The sequence below is a fragment of the Paroedura picta genome, chromosome 6 (genome assembly GCF_049243985.1).
Source record: "Paroedura picta isolate Pp20150507F chromosome 6, Ppicta_v3.0, whole genome shotgun sequence".
Taxonomy (NCBI): Eukaryota; Metazoa; Chordata; class Lepidosauria; order Squamata; family Gekkonidae; genus Paroedura; species Paroedura picta.
Window position 1 is genome coordinate 87,879,205 of NC_135374.1, and position 23,170 is coordinate 87,902,374.

The 23,170-nt window shown below is 42.3% G+C and overlaps 1 protein-coding gene across 2 annotated transcripts; it reads right to left on the bottom strand.

The window, feature by feature from the left end:
• Positions 1-1,380: 1,380 nt before the first annotated feature.
• Positions 1,381-22,852, bottom strand: CHST10 (carbohydrate sulfotransferase 10). Of its 2 annotated transcripts, none has more exons than XM_077343518.1 (6): positions 22,207-22,852; positions 12,427-12,562; positions 9,038-9,135; positions 7,325-7,559; positions 6,119-6,224; positions 1,381-4,848 (listed from the first exon to the last, which is right to left on the bottom strand). In XM_077343518.1, the coding sequence occupies exons 2-6, from the start codon at positions 12,524-12,526 to the stop codon at positions 4,311-4,313; spliced, it is 1,077 nt and encodes a 358-aa protein (XP_077199633.1). In that variant the 5' UTR covers positions 12,527-12,562; positions 22,207-22,852; the 3' UTR covers positions 1,381-4,310. The 2 variants fall into 2 exon arrangements, with proteins under 2 accessions (XP_077199633.1, XP_077199634.1); XM_077343519.1 differs by lacking the exon at positions 22,207-22,852 and adding an exon at positions 21,936-22,154.
• Between the last annotated feature and the right edge of the window lie 318 nt (positions 22,853-23,170).

Here is a 23,170-nt window from a genome sequence, read left to right on the forward strand (position 1 = left end):
CACAAAACCTAAACAAAACGTTGAAGTCCTACAGAAGGCACCCTTTTATCTTGGTGTGGTCTCATCTGTCATATTAGAAGAAGACAAGAAGAAAAGTTGGTTCATATATGCCGCTTTTCTCTCCCCAAAGGAGTCCCAAAGCAGCTTCCAATCGCCTTCCCTTTCCTCCCCCCCCCACCCCCAACAGACACTCTGTGAGTTAGGTGAGGCTGAGAAATCCCTGATACTACTGTTTGGTTAGGATACCTTTATCAGTGCTGTGGCAAGTCCAAGGTCACCCAGCTGGCTGCATATGGAAAAGCAAGGAATCAAACCCAGCTCACCAGATTAGAAGTCCATGCTCCTAACCACACCAAGCTGGTTCAGGAAGACTGAACCAGAAAGACATAGTATTAGACTTCTCTTGGTCTTTTTTCCATTGGCAATTAGGGAACAAATTCAGGCTCACTCTTCAAAGGATAATTTACCATTTTCTCTGTAAATAAACAAGCTACCATAGCCTCCTATGTTTTGGTATACCAGGAAACACCTCAGTTAATAAAACAGTAACTTGCTGCTCTTCTAGCCTATTCATTACATTCCTAAAACAGGCAAAAGCAATACTGTTAGCAGGCAGACCCCGCCTCACACCAAGGGATAGTTTATAAGCAACCATCCAGAAACACCCTTCCTTAATATTACACTATTAATTTGCACCTCATTGTCTGGTTGAAATTGACACTGAAATAGATGTCAGCTATACCTCAAATGCAAAAATACACTGTCTGCTCCCAAGCAGGAATAGAAACATGGGGTGCCTCCAGATGTCAGTTTCCAGGACATACCTGGACACTTAGCTTAGATTTTGTAGGCATGTAGGGGCTGATTCACTAATAGATCCCTCCCCATCCAAAAGAAATGCATGCTTTTAGGACAATAGGCTCTCTCTTCTTCCCTTCACACCCACAAACCTCAATGAACTACTCTTAACACCTCACCTAGCCCTAGTCTCCAGGTATTTCCCAACCCAGAGCTGACAACCCTAGTATGAATCCAACTGCATGAAGATCACTTTCCGTTTTTCCATCCTTCTGTTCTGAAAGCACTTGTTGTGGAATGCCAGAATATTATGCAAGGCAGCAGATCCACAGGACTCATTTGCTGAGAGCTGGGAGCCAATACATCCCAACAGGCTATTGAAGAGAACTATATTTCAATTGACCTCAACTTACCGCCATACCGAATTCTGTCAAAAGATATGAGAACGTGGTTGCAGCGAGGAACACCCTCACCCCACCTCAAATCTTCCCAGGCATACTGCAAATTTCATCTTATCTATATTATATACCAAAAACACACAAAGACAATATTATTGACAATTAGTACAGAGAAAATGCGAGAGGGGGGAAACGGACTTCTCTTTATTAGAATTAGCTTTTTAAGGCCTTATTTTGCTATACATTTGTCACATTATTACATTTTAATTTAGCAGAGAGGTAACTGGATGAGCTCATTAGTCCTGAAATACATTAAACAATATACTTTTCTAACACTTTGTATAAAAATAACTGAGACTTAAATATCAGTTAAGATCTACTGGACTGAAGATATTATAAATATGATCCTCTCCCCAAAAGAATCACAAGTGCACTTTGAGCTTTGCCACCTTGGACACATCTCTCGTTAACAAGTCATTAAAGGCAGTTTCATGCATAATGATTGTCTTACATGGCTATCCCTTCTGCATGTGTGTGTGTGTGTGTGTGTGTGTGTGTAGTGGGTGCAGGGACCAGAAGCACAGAGATAAGTGACAATGTATATGTGGTTTTCTTGCAAAGGAATATCCATAAAAGACATAGCTGCATGAGAAATATCCCTTAACAATTCTCCCTTAGATAAATCGGACTATGTGAATGAGGTATGAGAATCTGGACTGAATCACTTCATGGTGCACATACATGACTGACAGGATGGAAGCACTATTTTGGAATATTCCCCAATCCCCCTAAAGGACAGGGGCTGTGTGGTTCAGTGAGTGACTACCATGCTTTCCACATAGAAGTCCCAGGTATTTCAAGTTTATGGATCTCAACTGACAGGTATTCAGAAAGGCCCTTTCCTTTCCTGCCTGACTCTGGAAAGCAACGTAACTTAGAATAGACATCAGCTAAGATAGACATACTAATGGTTGGACTCAGTAGCCTGTGCCCGAACAAAAATTTAGAAGACTTTATGGCCTTAAATTTTTGGATAAGGCAGGAATTTTTTACTTCTTCCATCCTACTGCAGCCCTCCACCACTCAAATTTTGTTCCTCAGAGCTCAGGAGACTTTTAACAGCAACACAAGAAGCTACAATGGGGATCTGCAGCAGGAGCTGGTGAAAATCATTACATCTCCTTTCGGACTGAAGGGTCCTAAAGTCTTTGGAACTATGTGGTTGGGTAGAGTCTGGTAGAATGCAGCTTTGTATGTTCATAAAAATCTCCCCGGCATGTCTATTTGCACAATTATTTTCAGAGCATCAAAAAAATATAAGCCATCCCCAATCTTCAGTGAAGTGATGATAAATTTCAGAATTCTCCCAGATCTACCTGACATCTCATGAAGTGCAGAATGAACTTGGTTAAAGAGCTGGCTCATATAGACTTCATTTTTGTGAGAAGCAGCAGTTTTGGCACTTTTTTTTTTCAAGTTTAGAAATACAAAATAAATTATTGAGAATTATACTGTGGCCAGATTTTATAGGTTAAACTCATTGTAATTTTCTTGCCATTCTAACTACTTCTGGCCAAGCAAGTAAGATACAGCTATAATAACGCTCCAACCTTTATGACCAATGTCAAGAGGTCTGTCCAAAGGTAAACTTTGGCTCAATATTATTTAAATCACAACCATTCTTTCTCTTCCTGGCAACACATTGCAGCAAAGAGGATCAACAGGAGGATTTTATTGCTGGTGAACACACACACACACTCAAACAGTCCTTGGTCCAATAAGAACACTACATGCACAAACTAGAACTTATTATTTTTCTGGGCACATAATTTTGCTATTAAAACTTAAGCAAATATAAGCAGACAGATACTGCTGTTCGAACTCCTAGTCCAAAGTATCCAATTATTCACATGTTGTTTTATATGGAGGATGATCTTACGTATGGAGAAAACCCACATGTAAAAACTAAGGTTTTTTTTAAAAAATACAAATTTGAGTTTTCCTTCACTTAAAGTCACATTGCAAGGGCCAATTTGTACTTTTAGTGTTCGAAATACCAAACACACAATGGAACAGTAGGTGCACTTGTGTCTCACTCTGCATACAATGTGGAATATATATGAATATATCTGTAGGGACTGGAGCCATTTCGCACATTCTTTCCACCTTTTCAAGAAATTAAGGATTGCAGGGATTGAGCGCACGTCTTGCATTATATGTCAATGTTGCACATACAGAGGTGATGAGCATGGTGGCCCACTGTCTCATTATAAGGTAATTTCTCCATCTGAGGACCAGTCCCAAAAGACAGAATACTATGACTGGAAGATTGATTCAACGTATTATGGCAACTCTTAAATACATACATATTTTCATGGCTTATTAGGATAGCCAGCACCATTAGTAAAACAACTCATGGTAAAACAATAGGTTTCTCACTCCTTGGCAAAATGCACAGCAAATGTTGAACGCCAGAGTCAATCTTGCAGATTTTTAAAAATCTTGCATTTTAAAATTTTCTCAGTGGTCTCTTTTTAAACAGGACCTATGTTCCTCTTGCACATATTCCATTTGATCTCAGATGCACTCAGAAATTATTGGCTGAAATGGACAACTGTATGGCCTGAACAAATAGCAACGAACAGCCATTACAAGTCTATGGCAAGAATGGGGGAGGGGGTGCTTTAAAAGCCTAGAATAGAATTCAGAAGTTTTCTCCTGGTATAAAACATTTTTCTTTTCTTTTCTTTTGGTCCATGGTTGACATGTAAATTTCATAATTCAGCTTTTAGTCCACTTACTTTAGAGTAAAACTACTATGCCTTCTAAATGTTCTTTATAATTCCTTCATTTCCAAATTTTCAGTATAAGTTATTGGTCCCTCTATTTGGTAAGGGAAAGAGGAATCTCTTATAATATAATTTGTTCATAACGTATTGCAGTGTCATATATTAAAACTGTTTGCAGTCGCTAACAATTCAAGTTCAAGTTGACCTTAAGTGTTCAACAGAAATATGGAATCATTTCTGAAACCTAAGGAGAAAGAACAGAGCCTCAGGTATGCAGAAGATCATATGTATACTTTGTTTCCATTTTATTCACAGCTTTTAGGTGTCAGTTAAGTAGGAAATCTGGCTTTTGATAGCCAAAAAGCTTGAAGTCTCCTTCAAAGCGAGCGTAAAGGCGTCGTATGTCTCTCTTGCTAACTCCTGAGAAATAGTGTTCCACCTTGGTTTTGTTGTATACCGTTATGCCTGGTGGAATTGTGGGATATGACACCAGATGATCTATTCCTGCTTCTTTCAGGATATATGGTGCATCTTCTTCCAGTGTTTCATGATGCCCAACAACACTGTATGTAATTTCACAAGGGGCACAAAGTTCCACATAGGTTACCCAATGAATTATGTGGTCTCCAAATTGTAGGTCCAGCCATCGATGATTTGGGTCACCCAAATAGCGCACGAAGTCCTCAAACTGCAGCCCTCGGGTTTCAGTGCGATTTTTTCTATATTTTCGAATTATGCCAGGCGCAATTTCATGTCTATACCAAGGCTCAAATCGAGGATTGTGAACAAACTTGTCCTTGAATGCAGAAATTAGCCTTTCAAATGGATCTCTTACAATAAAGAATTTGAAATACAATTTCAGCCTAAATGGGAAAGGGAAAACAGATTTTACATGGCAGGTTTGAAAAGTGATTTGCTAGAATTTCTACAAAGATAAAGGCTACTTAACATGCATTAAATCAATAACTACAGGATCAATTAGCTGGCATGAGTCAATCACTTATCTGACCAAACAACACAGAAAGAACAGTAATATACTTTCACATCACCCAGTTTTTCACTGGAACCTGTTTATGGATCCATTATGAATAATCAAGCCAGGTGAAGTCATGTGATATATACACATATGTGAACCAGCTCCAGAAGTTGCAACCCCCCCCCCAACCTCCGAACTTTGGAAAGAAAAGCAAATCAAACTATAGAACCTTTACAACAGTGATACGTGGCACAACAGTGCCTGCGTAAAAGTTCTGCAGACCACATAGTGCCTGCACAATGTTGTAGTTGTAGATGTAATACCCATCAGTGAGAGTGGCAAGTCCCTTTCCCCCAGGTAGTACTCAGCAGTGGGCTGAGAATATTCTTTGTTACCTCCTACAATAAGTGCCACTGGAAGTACCCATGAACATGGCTTTAAAGTTATTAATCTGGACGTTTGTGTCCGTGTGCGTGTTTTTAAAAGCTTGCTTTTTTGCTAAAATTAACCATTGTTGTTGTTAGGTGCGAAGTCATGTCCGACCCATCGCGACTCCATGGACAATGATCCTCCAGGCCTTCCTGTCCTCTTTGTTGCTGTTGTTGTTGTTGTTGTTAGGTGTGAAGTCGTGTCTGACCCATCGCGACCCCATGGACAATGATCCTCCAAGCCTTCCTGTCCCCTACCATTCCTCAAAGTCCATTTACGTTTGCACCAACTGCTTCAGTGACCCCATCCAGCCAAATTAACCATTATAAAGTCAAAAAATTGAAAGGCTTAATTAAGAGAGCTCCTACCATTCCCATGTTTGCTTTTCCCAATAAAACCATTAAAACATTCCCATGAAATAAATAAAATTATAATTACAACACACACATATACTGTCAATTTCATGACTGTTCGTGATCTCTTGAAACGAAGGTTCTGTAATATCTCATCTTCAATTTTAAATGCTTTGTAATTTAAATGGTTTATTTTAAATATTATATGCATAAAGGAAATATGATACATTTATATTAAGTCCATTTGCAAGATTTACTGGCTATCCAATTTGACAGAACTAAGTACAAAAGTTCATTTGGTTGAGTCCATATTTCAAAACAAGATGTCTCTCTAGTTCAAACACCAACACAAAATAACTTGAAGTGACTGCTTACCTTTTCTGAATTTCAGAGTCACTGAAGGAAGATAAGCGTGGCAGACCATTCTTCTCATGGTCATGCACAATGCTCTCTGGGATCTCTTCTATGGAAGAAAAAGCTCCTACAGAAACAAGACAGGAAGTATTTTTAGATCCTTTTGTCTTATCTTTCCCTGTTCTATATTGTTGGCAATTGTACTAGTACTTATCGCTGACACAGTGTGGACTGGAAATATTTTTAAATTGAAAAATGCTGAGTTCCTCCTCATTCTAACAAAACTCCCAACCACCTTTTAAGATGCTATACAAAAGAGACTTGGAACTCACATGTGACCTCTTTTCTATCAGTTAGCTTTCATAACAGAATCTGGAACAGCAGGGTATGTTAACCATCCCTGAATTCAGCCATTGAAGCAAGGGCGTTTGAGGTAGAAAAGCCAGAGTTTGAAGCACAGCAGACAAACTCTGGCTTTTCTACCTCAAACACCCCTGCTCCAATGGCTTCAATATTACTTATATCAGGTCAATCCAGAAGCTGCGTTTCTCTTGCCAACTAAGATCATATGGCCCCTGTTCTCTTCTACATTTTGGGCTTAAGCAGAGATTTCAAGCCGCTCACAAGACCAAGACTGGTGTCAGCTGTAGGTCTTGAGGTTCCTGGTTTAAATCCACAGTCTCCAACACCTACCACAGCATGAACACGCCCATACTGTCTTGTTGCTTAAAAGTTAACCTGCTCATTAAATGAGCACACTACTGAATTCTCTTTCACTATTTAATATCTTTTTGTTCTCTGTGGACTTTCATTTGAAAGAAAGAAAAACTGGAATGCTAAAGATACGTTGCCACAGTGCTGTGTTCCCTGAACAAATTATTGAGATCATCTACCTTGCCATAAATTGACCATTTAGCTTCAACTGAACAGACAGTTTGTTTAAAAGTCAGCTCAAAATATGCTTTAATGATGACTATAGTATCAAATCTACCATATGTGCCAAGTTGTTATTTACTGGCCCAGATAATCTAAGAAGAGCAATTAGTACTGAAAGCCTGCAGGGTTCGTGAAGAAAAAATAAAGGATATAAAAACAAATAATTACATGCTAGAAAAGCAATTTATTTTCTGCCATCCCTACTGCCCCACACATGCTTTGAGGACTAGTGTTTCAAACCCCAGTGTATGCGAGCAAACAGACTTCAGAACTTCAAAAATTAACTGGTACCATTTAAAACAATCAAGACTTTCTTCCATTGAGTATTGCCAACTTTGGGAGTTTGACAGAAGAGGACCTTGTGCTTGTCACATACGAATATTCGATCCAAAACAAACTTCGAAACAGTACTATGGGTGAGGTTTCTCAGTGATGTATCTTGGCACATATTCCTGAGTAGTTCGAGCCTTTCCACATGGACCAGAGGGTGATGTTGATGGTCTTCAGAAAGACCTCTTCCTATTGTCTTAAAATTGAAATTGGGGAAAAAGCAAATGGAAGAGTCAAGGGAAGAATTTGTTTCTCTTCACATTTTTAAGAGATATTATTCTCTCTCTCTCTCTCTCTCTCTCACACACACACTCTCTCGCATGCACAGATTTCCCACTAAATACATGAAAATCAATGTTACCTATGTGTTGTATGTCTTGTATGAATTTAATCATCTTAAATAGTTCCAAAAAGCTGCTTGCTTCAATATGTTTTCAACATGGTGCGAAGCAGGGTTTCCTTTAAAACAGCCTTTGTTAAAATTAGGTACAAATACCAGATTGAAATATACTTTTATGACGGAAGGGTTATGTCATAGAGAACTGTGCATAAAGAACTGTTCTTGACGCAACAGCAGCCTGCAAGTGGCAGGACTTGAAACTGAAGTTACAAGATGTTGGAATCAGTACTGTTTTTTCTGGTTTGGGCAATAATAGCAAATAAGTGGAAGGTTTTGATAAATAGCAAATAAGTGGAAGGCCTTTGCAGCAATCCATAGCCAAGTTTGCTTTAGTGTGTGATTCAGGCACATAAAATTGCCCATGAAGCAGTACGTGGGCTGCCTGCTGTGTTTGCAGCTACCTGCTCCCTTTCTGTCCAATGATGCAAGGCCAGGTCTGCATTTTTTACTGAAGGCTCTGAAGTTCTAGTCTGCAAATACATTTAGTGGCTGAAGAAAAGTAATTGTGACAGTCTTCCCTTTCCTAGATATTCTAAACATCCTTAAAACTTACTAGTTTATTTAGTGAAACATTTCATGCTTTATACTGCCAGAGCTATAGTCAAAACATCCTGATAATGTGGGAATTTGGGACACAAAGAAAAATGTGGCATAGTTCCAGTGATTAGTCTTGCAAGGTAAAATTTCTTAGGTTCAAAAGTTTAAGCAGAAAAGCTGCAAGGGAAAATATCATATAGCCTGCTTGCTTTGTGCTTCATACCACAGCTCCTCTTCGTCCTCCTCCCCAGCTGCTGCTTCGGGGGCTGCCCTGCCACTCTGCCACTGGCTCACCTTTGGTGCTCTCCAGCAGCCGGCATGTCTGGGGCTCTCCCTCGGCCTGGCACTGAGCAGCTGCTGCTGGCAGCGCCCCCCAGTGGGCATTGGGAAGTTGGGGCGCCGGCGGAAAAGCAAGCGGAGCATGGGCTCAGGCGGTGGCGGCAATGTCCCTCGGCAAAAGACTAACCCCCCCCCCGGCCTCAGTAAAATTGTCAAGCGTTGACCAATCCCCGGTGATAAAAAGATTGGGGACCACTGCTCTAAAGCAAGCAAGGACCTCATTCACTGGTGCTAAATTGCTTTATTTCCCCATTGAATTTCTTACACTTAATTATTTTGGGTGTGGAAGAAAATCTGCAACTAGGGGTGGCCAAACTGTGGGAATCAAATGAGTACCAGTGCCATCATGTTCCAAGTCATTGCTCTTGAATTTCTGTTCTGTATCCAGCAACACATACCTGAAACTCTCCAGGCAAGCTCTTCTCTTTTATCACATGAATTTTCTCTACTTCAGTGACAGCTGTCGGTATTAATGGCTCTTGCTTAGCACCATATGCTGAGCAAGAAAAGGGGAAAAGGAAAATTGGCAATTTGCTTAAAGGAACATTTATTTATTTATAATGGTATTTGTTGACCGCCACTCCGGACCTGGCTGGCTTGTGGCAGTTTACAATAAGAACATTAAAATCCACATAAAACCCAATACATATAAATCAATATTGGCAGCAAAAAACAACCTACAAAAAGCAGTCTTCAGAAAACTCCTCCATCCAATCTCCTCATACCCTACCGCAACAGTCACCATTGTCTCGGAGAGTATTTGCTGGCAATGTCTGGTCTAGGGGTCTATAGAGGGAGGGACCCAATCTTTCTAGCCCAGCCTTAACCAAACATTCATTTCATTTATCATTGTTAATCTAAGTTATCTGTTTTGTTTCTGTTCTGTTTCATGTTAACTACCCTGAGCCTTCGGGGAAGGCGGTATACAAATATAATTAAATAAATAAATGAATAAATACATAGATAAATAAATAAACGCCTGGCGGAAGAGCTCTGTCTTACAGGCCCTGCAGAATGCTGATAGATCCGTCAGGGCCCTCTGCTCTTCTGGGAACTCATTCCACCAGGTCAGTCCCAGGACCAAGAAGGCTCTGGCCCTGGTGTAGGCCAGGTGTGCCTCCTGGGGACAACCAGCAAATTCATACCTGGAGAGAGAATAGTCCTGGGGGGGGGGGCAGTTCAGCTGATATCCATCACAGCAAATAGTCACCTTAGATGTCATTTCAGTCACATCAATTAGCTATTACTATATATCTTCCCTGTGTTTTATATGCCAGGCACTTCAGAAATTTGGGAGGGGGTTACTACATTTCTCTGCCTTTTGAAATGCATTGAAGCTTTGTGGTAAGAATTATGCTTTTAGCTAGTAAGAACTTTGCTGAACTGCTCTAGTTAGAAATTGCTGCTGTTTTACTCTAAAGCAGGCTTTCTCAACCAGGGTTTTGTGAAACCCTTCAGTTTCCAGAAAGCTCTGGAAGTGTTCTCTGAATGGGTGGAAGTTAATTAATTTTTAATATATTTTTAACAGTTGTTAAATATTCATTGGGTGATATGGCCATATATATTTATGTCGATCAGTCCCCCCCCCCCAATGGCCTAGGAGGGTCCTGGAGGGAATGGGAATGGGAGGGGCCCCAGGTACACAACTATGTTTGCCAATTGCATTATGCAAAATCACACCACTTCTAGGGTTTCTTGAAGCCTGAAGAATGTTTCAGGGGGTTCTCAATGGAAAAATTATTGAGAAAGGCTGCTCTAGAGTCACTGCTGTTTGTATGCTTGCCGTTCTTGCTTACAATTCTGTATTTTTATCGATGTTTTATGGGGGGGGGGTGTTTTACTGTAAGCCACCAAAAGTTGGTTTGGTCCAGGAGAGTCAGCTAATAAATGTAAAAATAAATTAAATAAATAACATGGCTTTTACATTTTAAAAAATCTTTTATACTTGACTTGGCCTCAGCGTGAATTTATTCCAGCTCTCTGGGAGCCCATTGGGGTTGGGCAGTTTTACCCTCCCTGGGGTATGCCCATTCTTATAGGTACACCTTTGGATTTAGTCAATTTTACCATGGTGAAAGAGCAGCAGGGCTGGTCGTTGTTCTGAGAAAAACAGAGAGGAAAGTCATGCTTTGTGCCTCCAGTAAAGCTCCAGGGAATCCGTCATTATGACTCCTTAGCAATATGTAAATCACATAGATGGAGCATAGGTTCCTATGTTTATTTTGTATTCAGAAGTGCAAGCCCTACATCTGATAATTTCTGGAAGGGTTGTAGAAACTAGGCCTCACTCAAAATAAGAGCCTGTCAAAGAAATGCACCACACTACAATGGAAAATTTCAGACTGATATGCATTACTGATATCTTAGTTACTCTGCATAGAATTCAGCTAGATCTGTATGTCAAATAGTTATTAAATTATTTTATTAACGGATCCCACTTGAAAGAGAAAACTCAGTAGGAAGGAAAAAATCAGTTGTTCTTAAATTTAGCCTGCTTCAAAAGTGAAATTTGCTGACATTTTCAATATTATTACAGAGATTAAGTGGTATTTATTTCAATTATATTCAACATAAAAGAAAAAGAATAATGGTGATCTGACACAAAAATACTAATTTTTCAATTAATTCAGGTACGGGTAACTGAATGAAAATAACATCTATTTTTTAGGGGTACTCATTTTTAGCATGCATATATTCCTATTTGATACCCACTGAAACAAAATATGATTAATATAATTCACTGCACCAATGATTAATTAACCCCCCCAACCCCAGTCTTTAATCAAACAAATACATCTGCTAAGTTTTTCAGAGGCTAAAAATACTCTAGTATTTCTCACTGAAATATTTTAAAATTATGATAATCTAGTATTGTCAGCTCTGCAAGATAGCTAAATCTTTCCCTAAAGCTACAAGGTAAAATTCATAGTGATAACTATAAATATTTATATTATCTGCATGTACAGTTCCTTCATATAAACATAAGGTACAGAAACTGGCACAGGATTTTACATAATGAGAATTATTATTATTACTATTCGATTTATTTCCTGCCACTTCCGAAGACGGCTCGTGGCGAGTTACAAAGTCTCATAAAAACCCATTAAACCCCCCATTAAAAGACATAAAAAATCCCAAATATGTCAGAAAACCCCCACCCATCTCCACTACCAAAGGGGTGAGGAAGGAGGTCAAAGTCGATCTATTGCTCATACCCAGGGGAGGGAGTGTCAATACCAACTTTCATTTTAAAAGTTACTCTCTGTAACCACAAAGGCTAGAATGATAACACAGAAGTATGTCGGCAGTATTCAAGAAGGTTAAAACCCTTGCAAAACAACCAGAAATAATTTCTCATATATATAAAACATTTGTTAAACATTTATCAGGTGATATGATCATATATGGTCATGTTGACCAACCCCCTCCACACACACACACACCCAAAAATGACCAATGACAAGCCTGGAGGAGGTGGGAAGGGGAGAGCCCCTTGGTGGGCGTGTACACAGCTATGCTTCCTAGCCATATTATGCATGATCATGCCACGTCTGGGATTTCCCAAAGCCTGAAGAATGTTTCATTGGTTTCTCAATGGTAAAAAAGCTGAGCAAGGCTGGTTTAAATTGTTAAATGATTTTAAGGATTTATTTTTAAAAGTGCATGTTTAACAATAGAATAATCATTTGAACCCAGCAAGCAGAACATAACAAGAACTCTGGAAATATGCTACCAGTGTTCTTCTTAACCTGCTTCAGTGACAACAATAAAAATAAGCTGAACTTACCATCAGGGTCTTTGAAAGTCAATGTGATGAATTTGCTTGCAACCATGAACATGAATATTACCCAAAAGCATGCAGCTAACAGCAGCCACCGGTGGTGCATGATGTCAGATGTGAGCCATATAACTTTGATCAGTGCCTGGATTAAAGAAAAAAAACATAAAAATATATGTAAGACCACTTACATATATGTTAGACCACTTGTTCTGCCACTGAAAGGTAATGTTTCTACATATGGACTACACACAACGTATGTAATTAACGTATACATGTGTTGTATATGGGGTCCAGCTTTTCTTAAATACACCACTGACATTATCATTTTCACAAACCTCACCCAGAAGAAACCTTCAGAATTTAACAGCCTGTTCTTTATTTTCACTGCCAGGAGCCAAGCATATTCCACATCTTTTTTTTTTGCCTGGCTCCTTGAACTTTGTGTTGGCACAGCACTGGAAACATGACATCAGTTCCAGGCATTTGTAGAATGCACGTTGTGTCACTGATGCAATGCCACTTTTTAAAGCACCTCCCCCTACCCTTGGTGGGTAGCAGAGGGGGAGGCCAAGAGGTTTCCCAATTTCTGAATCCAACTCAAAGTGCTGCTCATGACCTTTATCTCAAGGATCATTTCCTCCCATATGTCTCCACGTGCCAATTATCAACTTCAGGCTGCCACCTACTGACTGAGCCCTGATAATGTTTAGGTGGTCTGCCGGGCATTCACCAGGGTCTATGCATCTTGGAACTGAGAAGGTGGGGGGGGGGGATGCACCATTATTAGAAAGCTTTGGGAGGTGATACAATGCCCTTTTATTTGCCAGGGATATAATGGGAAAAACTACAGACATCTTTTGTGGAGAGGGAGGTATCTGGGGTTTTATTTTATTGGTTTTAATTGTAGTTGATAAGACATTAGGATCTACAAGGAACGATAGGACATAAATATCTGAATAAAGAAAGAAATGGGAGGCTCAGGACCTTGATAATTTAGTTGCTCCATTCAACAGCATATTTTATTTTCAAAAAGGTCCTACCTGTAGATACTTAACTGCAGGTAAAATGGAAATAACTTGCACAACTCACTAAGGTGTGGAGGTGGCTAGGCATGGATTCCATACAACTTGCCTGGGCCCAGCAGCAGTTTCCACACAACTTGCATGACTTGGCTCAGCCCAGCAGAAGCTACGATATCACTCACCTGAATGACTTGATGTAACCCAGGATCAAATCAGAACCCCTTGAGGCAACCATGACTCCCTCTATAGAGTCCTTCCCATACGCACACAGCAGTGAAATATTTTTATTTATTTCTGAATTTGGTCTGTTCTGCATTTTGGAATTACAGAAAGGCATGCAGTGATTATTCTGGGAAACAAAAGTGGATCTCAAAAGGAAGTAAAGTAAGTAATTGACAATTTGCACGGGAATGGAAGCATCCATCTACTCAATCCCCATCTTTCTAAAGTGATAAAAGTTTCTCAGTTTACTGATTTCTGCACAGTCTAAATATGCAACAGGGCACCATATAAACACATCCATCTCTTAGGCTGGTATTTTAATTCCTCTTGTCATGTCTCGCCATAGAATTCACTTCCCACAAATGGTGACAATATAGCTCAGTTTGTGGTTCCAGTTGAATTATAAACCTCATCAATGGAACATACCCATCAGACCATACGCCCCTGAACCATCAATAAGGTTTAAGATTTTGGGGTCCAAGCCAGCTTGATAAGGATCCTATTTCACCTCTATCTTAACACTAGCCCCAGGGCCCCCAGTACTGTGTGAGAGGGTAAGGTGGGAAGCTTTATGGCCCCTGCGACTCAACCCAGGAACTTTGAAGACGTTGCTCCCTTCATCACTGCCCTTCCCTTCACAGAAACTTAATTTGCCAGACAGGCTTATAAATTTACTTCTCCCTCTCTTCCTCCTGCCCCATCCCCTTTTAAAAATGTGCTTAGGTTAGAATTTAGTAGAAGTTGGGATTTAAATATCTGTTATTTAGTGTCTGCTAATTCCCCTGTGTTATTTGATTTTTCAGTAAATACTTAACTTTAAAACTATGCCTGTTTATTTCCCAGAATCTCTACACTTCTATATAAAGACCTGCCAAATCCAGAGCCCTTGTATATGCCTGGCAGAAGATCACAATAATTATACTGGATACTAGATACACATGTGTGTGTACCCCTGACATGGCAGGGGGACGCTCCTATAGTCCGGGGACACACCATATGGGCTATTCGGGTAACACTGTTACCACATGACCTTTGCCAGATATCTCCCAGGGGAAATGAAAGTGGAGAACTAGCGTGATGTAGTTGTTAAGAGACCTGGCTTCAAACCCTCATTCTGCCATGGGAGTTGGCTGGGTGACTTTGGGTCAGTAACTTCCTTTCAGCCTAACCAGCCTTATAAGGTTGTTGTAAGGATCAAGGGAAGGAAAGGAGAATGGCATATGTTGCTTTGGAACCCCACTGGGGAGAAAGGTAAGGACTGTGTGAAGTAAATGAAACTGAAGACTGGAGGGGAGGGGCAGATACAAGAAAGGCTGGTTCGCAAATCAGAAGGAGAGATGACATGGGCACTGCCAATAGGAAAGAGGACATAGTTTAGGGAAGGTAATGCAGGGGAAATTAAGTGAACCATGCAATTCCTTGTGGGTATGCCGCTTGTATTTCCATAAATCCTGGTCCTGCTGAAGGTGAATTTAATCAATATAATATGAATAAACTGTACAGGACACATATACTTTAGTATCAAGCCCGACCAATCCTTGTAAATTACAGCAATTATTACCTTCCCAAGTACAACATATGCTGCTTCCATTGCAGATGCCTGTATATCAGCTAGGGCTGGATTTCACAGATAATATTTGACCAAGTAAATCAGCAACATAACTGGGAAAGGAGACTGCAGACATTTCTTTCTCAGTCACACTGTCCAAAATTTAAGCAGCATGTGTAAAAAGCCACAACTTCACTCCATCAATACCACAGCACAGAAAGAATATTTTTCCTTAGCAATTATTTATGTATGTTTGTCACCAACTCTTTCTTTGGTGTGAACTGATCATAGCCTAAAGGAGCAGTGAATTCAGCATAGCAAACAAGCCATTATGGACATGATAGAGCTGCCCATCTGTTCCCTCCCACCTGTCTCTGCTGTACAGCAAATGCAGGATTTTCCTGCCGCTTGTCCATTTTTTCAAATCACTGCCCTCCCCACAACAAACCGAGCTGTACTTGGAGGACAGCGGCACCTGCAAGGGTCCCCAGACCCTGAAGCTGTCAATCAGAAACACAGCTCATGATATTTCAAAGAGGAACAATATTAACATTGATGGGGGAACCACTTCTGTGGCAATGCAGCCTGCAGGTGACAGACTGACTATTTCAGCGTTCCCCAATGCACAAGTCCAGCAAGAGCTGTACCAGGTGACAGCTCTGAGCAACTGAGACACACCATCTGTACATATTAAATGAGCCCGAGAATACTGCCTAACCCCAAGGAAAGGGGAAGTGGTTTAGAATCACCAAGAAAACAGACAATTTAAACCACTGCTTTCAAGCAACATTTTCTATTTAGATACTTTCTAAAATAAAAGTATATACTAACTGCTGTAACTTATAGTCTTTACAGAACCTCAGAAGGTGCATTAAAATTTTTATGAAAGTATTACTAGTATCAGAGCCCATTTTAAAAATGGGCTTTGAAAGGGGCAGCAGGCAGGGCATGAGAGGGTGGCCGTGGCTTCCTCTGGCCCGCAAAGTGGGCTAAAGGGAGTGGAAAGCCCCCCCCCAATCGGCGGCGACAGGGCTTTGCGGCCCGCAGGGAATCTGCAAATTCCCCCCAACCCTGGCTCCCTCCCAGCAGTAGCATACCTGCGGGCCATAAAGCCCTGATGCTGCCTCTCTCCTTGTGGGCGACAATGAAGGCCACAGCCACAAGACTTCTAGCAGGCATGGAGAGAGGGTGGGAGCTGGAGGGGGAGGGCCCATCACGGTGGACCTGGCTGGACAGGGCCCTGGACAGTCTCCTCCCAGGAGGCTGTTTCCCAAATATATGAGGGAGCAAAATAGTATTAAGGATTTAGAAAGTGATACATTGGATTAGTTTTAGGCTACAATGCTCATGATTTCAAACAGGGTATATTTTTCAACTTGCAACTGACACTTTCAACAGATGAGTTCTGCATGGCACCAGAAGAAGCTTTTCTGTAGCTCTTCTTTCTGCCTTAATCTGTTCCTTATCCATTGGCCCCTGCCCACAAGAAAGTGACTAATATTAAGCAGGTACAACTGCTGGTGGCAGTTATTGATCAGTTCATTCTTTCCCAAGAGTTGGCAAAGGTGGTTTTGGTCTTGAACGCAACTGCGGTGCAGCCTACCAAACTATTTTCAATCTGTAAGAGAAGTGTGTTGCGCTTTCCAGGGAGATGTGATGGAGCTCTCTGAACTCTCCCCAGCAGCAACTGAGTGGATCAAAAATGTAGATATTTGTATTTAGGGGGATTGCCCAATCGATCTGCAAAATTGTTGAATCTACTTGGTTACATATTTTATGTTATTAGAAGCTTCCTGTGTATGCTGTATGATAAATAAATAGCGGTTTTTTGGCAGGCAGAGTCAATTGCAACAACTGAGACCAATATTAGCACCATATGTTTAATTATTCAAAATGTTTTAATATGCTGGTAGTATTTGTTTTGCAGCTTAATGTTACTTGGGATTCCCAACAAGGGTTCTGTGGACCCCTGGAGGTCCACAGGAGCTCCGGAGGGGGGTCAATGGCCTTTCCTCTCCTTCCTTAATGGTCTCAACCACAATCTAGGGAACTGGCAACTACCATTGTTCCACCATAAGCATTAGTTCTCTTATGGTTTCTGCCCCCCTCCCTCAATCTTTCTTGAACCTGCCTGTTAACATGGGAGGTGATCTCACTTCTGGTGGGGGTGGAGGTGACAGGGAGGCGTGACCTGCTAACATCAGCTCTGGGGCTCCACAAAGCCTGAAAAATTATTTCAGGGGCTCCTCAATGGTCAATAGATTGAAAAAGACTGCTTTAAGCAAATAAATACAACTTGTATACTAATGATTTAAATACTAGAAAATATTTTTCCATATATATGTAAGATATTACCCATCAATTTTTTATTAACCCCACAGAAATATAAAAACAAATCCTTAAAATACTTCTATTTTGGGTTAATTTTTGTATCTCTTAAATGCACAGGAAACATGCATACATTCTGACACACAGCAAAAGAACCATTTCTTTGAGCAATGTAACAGTCAGAGAGGATACAAATATTAACTACTTTAAAAACACTTCATGGTATTTTCAGTTTAAAAGCAAAAACAAAGTAAAGAGAGGGAGGGAGAGACGGAGGAAGGAAGGAAACTATCAGACTCACTGGTTCTAATTTCTCTTTTCTTCCATTTATTTCTGCATGATTTCCCATTGTTCAGCTGGCTGAAGAGTTCACTGTTAGTCAAATCAGTTCCATGATTCATACATTATTTCTATAATGTCTTTTTGAGAACACCACCACAGGAACAACTATGTAAGTATTATTTTCCACAGAGGTACTATAGTCTAAGCTCTCACTGCACAGGATTGTACTAATATAATCAAAAAGATGCATATCTAACCAGAATCACATATAGTAAAAAGGCATCAATTCCCCAAAGAATTTTCCCAGCATTCCCACTACTGACATGAGAGGGAGTTGCAAAGTCCCTACACAGCATTTCTCACTCACTTCAATAAAACTGCCCAAGGGAAATTCTCAAAAAACATGCTTTTAGTGATTGGAAGATTTTTTTAAAAATGCCTTACAATTTTTCAGCATAGTGTTGTTTGGTTCAGAATTGAATCACTTGAGCAACCTTTACACAAAAACCAACAGTAGCAAACAGCTGTAAAGCTGCTTGTCAGGAAAAGTGTGTATTTTAGTAACGTCAGAGTGTCTGTACAACTGTGTTTTTGCCATGCAGACAGTAAAATTGGTAAGCCTACTTGATGCTCAAACATGTAGTGGTGTTTTATATGCAGCAGTCTATAAGAGCTCATGCAACAACAAATCAGCTGAATTGCAGCATGCCACAACACTTTGTGTGCACACCTTTGACAATCATATCTGCACGTATTTGTGAAAGCCATGACTAAGACAGCACCAGAAAAATGCAAACTTGAATTCTCTTCATACTTCTGAATACTCTGGCCAATTTTAGATAAAACAAAGCAGTCAATATCCCTCCATACCTTAATTCTAACACAACAATCTATTCACAGTAACTTTCCTCCAAAATATCCCTCCAATAAAACACACAAATTTGAATTTTTAGTCTTTTTACAATTGTACCCAATTTTCAAAGTAATTCATTGCTTGCATCCCTGCCAATACCATCCCAAGTTCAAGAAGTTAGGGCAGCTGCATTATTTAAACAATAAAAGGGTATGCAGCATGTATGCTGTAGAAAGCATGAGCACTAAACCAGTAAACAAAGTGCAGAAGAGTAAACAAAGTGCAGAATACATGTACCACTGAAGTCTCCAGATGCCACCCACATTGTATAGGTCTGCTGCGGAAAACACTGTAAAAATGGTACAGGCTGCACAGATTGTGAAGTTACTGCTAGATTCTCCTACCAAGAAAAAGACAAGTCTGTTTTCAAGGTAGGAGCTACCTCAACAGGGGGACAACCTGAAGATGACAGTCAGTGGTCCATAATTAACAACATAAGTTACTCAGTAAGCAGGACCATGACATGATTTCTTCTTATGTAGCACTATCCTGAATTCCTGGCAACATTTATATGAAAGAAACGATTCGCTCGCGGCCCGGTGAGCGCCGCGCTGCAGGGGGTGGGAGAGGGAGGCACGGGCGTCGGCATGCTGGCACAAACGCTGGCACGCCAGCAGGGGCAAACGTCAGCACGCTGGCGCGCGCCCGGGCCTCACTCTCCCTCCACCCCCACAGGCCAGTCCCCAGCATTAAAACGGTTGGGGGCCACTGCTCATAAGGAATCGTTCTGCCGCATTTTGAACCAGTTGGAGTTTCTGCAGCAGTCTCAAGGGAAGCCTTGTACATTGAGTTTCAGAAGTCTAATCTAGAGGTCATCATTGCATGGATCACCCTGGCTTGATCTGATGCAGAGAGATAGGACACAAGCTGTCATGCCTGGCACAAGCTATCATGTTAGGCAAGGGACGTTCATATTTCGTGTTCATGTATGTTGCATGCTGTGGCCAGTTAGATTCCTTAGATCGTGTTTTACTGGAAGTTGTTCCTCCAGCAAGCCAAGCCACTAGCGCCCTACCTGGCCCCGGAACACCTAGCCACAATGATCCATGCGACGGTCACCTCTAGACTGGACTTCTGCAACTTGCTCTATGCAGGTCTGCCTTTAGCCTTGACCCGGAAACTACAGCTGGTCCAAAATGCAGTGGCCAGGATCCTCACAACAACACCGTGGAGGTTCTACATCCGGCCCATTCTCCACCAACTGCAGTGGTTGCTAGCTGAATTCCGGATCGGACTAAAAGTTCTGGTAATTACCTTCAAGGCCATATGTGGTCAGGGGCCCAGTGAACCTGAGGGACTGGCTCCCTGCCTATGCCCCTCAAAGAGCTCTACGCTCTGCCACCACCAACCGGCTAATGGTCCCTGGCCCTAAAGAAGCCCGCCTGGCCTTGACCAGGGCCAGAGCATTCTCTGTTCTGGCCCCCACCTGGTGGAATGAGTTCCCGGAGATCAGGGCCCTGACAGAACTTAAACAGTTCTGCAAGGCCTGCAAAAAGGAGCTCTTCCACCAGGCATTTGATCAGGCATAATCAACAGCAACTGAAGGGCCCCTGCTCCCCTCCCTCTCAGAACTCCACCAGAGCACTCTGGACCTGTTTGTACTGTTGCACTGTTTATATTGTTACAATTATCAGTTACTTGTATTATTGTTACGTTTATTCATATGTTATGGATTGTTTCATGTATTGTTCCTACGTTCCATGTAAATCGCCCTGAGCCTCCGGTGAGGGTAGTATATAAATATAATAAATAAATAAACTAATCATACAAGACCTTATCTGACGAAGAACAAGAAAAAGAGCTGCAGCCCAGAAACTCTGTCCCCTGCCTTTTTACAATGTCTAACTAGAATAAAAGAACAAGACTGTGGCTCTCCAGATGCCCATGGACCACAATTCTCATGAGCCCCCACCAACATGTCATAATCAGTCCAAATCTGAATTGGGGCTTTCTGCAGTACTGTGTGAGAAAGGTGCTGGGGATCCAGTTGTGAACCTGCCCACATTTCACATGGCAGTAGGTGAGGAGCACATCTACAATGAAAGCACTCCTACAAAGAGATCAATTTCTACATTGAAATAGCCAAGAACTGCCTTGCTGGATCAGGCCAAGGTCAGTCTAAACTGGGGCCCTCAACATGTTGCCCATGGGAGCCATGGCACCTGCTGAGACCTTACCTTGTGCCCACCAAGTGTTTCAGAAAGTATGTACAACCAGATGGGGTTCTAGATCAGCATAACTTCTGATTAGCCAATGGGGAGTCAATGTAGTGTAGTGCTTGGAATATCTGACTAGGATGTGGGAGACCCAGGTTCAAATTCCCACTCTGCTATGGAAGTTCACTGGATGACCTTGGACTTGTCACACACCCTTAGCCCAAACTAAAAGTACGCCTCTTCCCCTCTGTACTAGGATTTCCTCAGGACGTGTATGTGTGTATGGCTCCACATCCCGTGGCGGCCATTTTATGGTTGCACCCACCACACTGTCAAAATTCTGAGAATGCCCACAGGCTCAAAAAAGGTTAAGGACCCTTGATCTAAACCCACAGTTCATAAGCAGTGCATAGTGACAACAGAGGTATTGTCCATCCCCCCACCATTTAGCACAGAGATCTATTGCTCCTTAACAAGGATTTTCCAGTTAGCTGCTATGGGTAATTACCAATGATAGATCTTTCCTCTATTAATTTGCCTAACTCTTTTAAAAATGATTTGGCCAGCAGCCAATGCCATATCTAGCAGAAATAAATCCTACTAGATAATTACATAGTATGTAAAATATTTCCTTTGGTCTGTTAAGAACTCACCTTCAATCAATTTCACTGGAGCCTCACAAGTTCTAGCAGGGGGGGAAGAGATATTTGTTTTCTATTAGTGCCTTGCACAATCTCTCTACAGAATAAAGTCCAACACAAGCCTCATATGTAAATTGCCAGTACAGGAGGATAATTTTGGCTGCCCCTTTTCAAAGGAGGCAACAGAAAGGCACACAGCAGCCACAGAACTACTACAGATTTACACCATGATATTTCAACGCTTGCACTTCTGTTGTGCATTATCTTCTCCCTGATCCCCCCATCTGTCACAACTGCAGCACCCTGAGCTGACATTTCTGCAAGCCTTCCCCCAAGACTCCCTTCTCGAGTCATCACAGACACTTATGACAACCTCCCCCTTCCCTTTGAAGTTTTACCGACCTACATCCCTTTGCACGCAGTTCCGGCGCATCTGACATCTCTGCTGGAGGGATCCTTGCAGCAAAATGCATGCCTGTCCAACGCACGCATGTCATCCTTGACATATAGGCTACACGCTCCTTGCTACATGAAAGGCGCTTCTGCCATGCTTTAAGGAGGAGTTTGAAGCAAAGTGTTTTCAGCGGGGAGGGGGGGGACACAAGGCCCGGCCAGGTTTCATCACTGATCCCCACCCCTGAAGCAAGCAGAGCTTGGAGACCGAGGTACTTACTCCGAAACAGCCGCCCTGGAGGTAGCTGCTCGCCTGGGCAAGTCCCTTTGGGTGAGGGGGCGGAGGGAGCCTCTCCGCTGGGCCAAAGATGGTCTCTGCGCGTCCACCGCTCGCCGCTTACATCCCTGCTGGGGCCCTGGGCGCGGCGGCACGGAAGGCCCTCCTCGCTCGGCAAACGGGGGAAAAGCTACGCAGCGAAGCCTCTTCCCCGGGCCGGAGTTGCTCAGCAACCCGGCGCCGCGCCCGCCCCATACATCGCCGGCCTCCTCCAGCCTCGCCGGAGCAGCGTGACGAGGAAAAGGCTGCTCTTAGGAGCGCGGCGGCGCCAGACGCAGCCCCCCCATGCCTTTTGCGCCTTTCTGCCGCTGCCTCCTCAGCTGTTGCTGCTGCTGCTGCCGCCGTCCGGCCCACCTCGGGCTCCCGCGGCCTCCGGCTCCATTTCCGCGCTGCCTCTCCGGCACCTCCCCCGCCCCGTACGCACGCCCGACGGGGAGCGACGGAGGCGGGAAGGGCAGGGCGGAGATTGCGCTGGAGAGCCTCGGCAGCCCGGGGGGCGCACGGAGACCTCTCCGAGACCCCCAGCCGGACGCCGCAGGCCCTCCCCACGGTTCGGCCTGGGGCGCCGGAGGAGTCACAGAGGAGAACAATAGCAGCTGTAAAGGGGAGGCACCCAATGTGTATGTGTGTGTGTGTGTGGGGGGGGGGGTGGACGAATTGTGGGTAGGATTGTGTTCAGCTTGCAACTCACGGCAGTGGCATAGGCCATGTTAGAAGATGAGCATGCGAATAAGCTTTGGATGGTGTAGGTGATGTTAAGCCCAGTGATCGTGTTATTGGAGTGTACGTGGCAACAAAGTAGATACACTAATAACACGACCTACGGGCGTCCTACACCATCCAAGGCTTATTCACATGCTCATCTTCTAACATTCTAATCTTCTAACATTGTAAAGGTAAAGGTAAA

What these genes read in the sequence shown, in the direction of transcription:
- CHST10 (XM_077343518.1), bottom strand. Translation starts at nt 12,526, where the DNA reads ATGCACCACCGGTGGCTGCTGTTAGCTGCATGCTTTTGGGTAATATTC. An exon ending in GACTTTCAAAGACCCTGATG is followed by an intron (nt 9,136 to 12,426) that starts GTAAGTTCAGCT and finishes TTTCTTGCTCAG; the next exon opens with CATATGGTGCTAAGCAAGAG. An exon ending in GCTTGCCTGGAGAGTTTCAG is followed by an intron (nt 7,560 to 9,037) that starts GTATGTGTTGCT and finishes TTCAATTTTAAG; the next exon opens with ACAATAGGAAGAGGTCTTTC.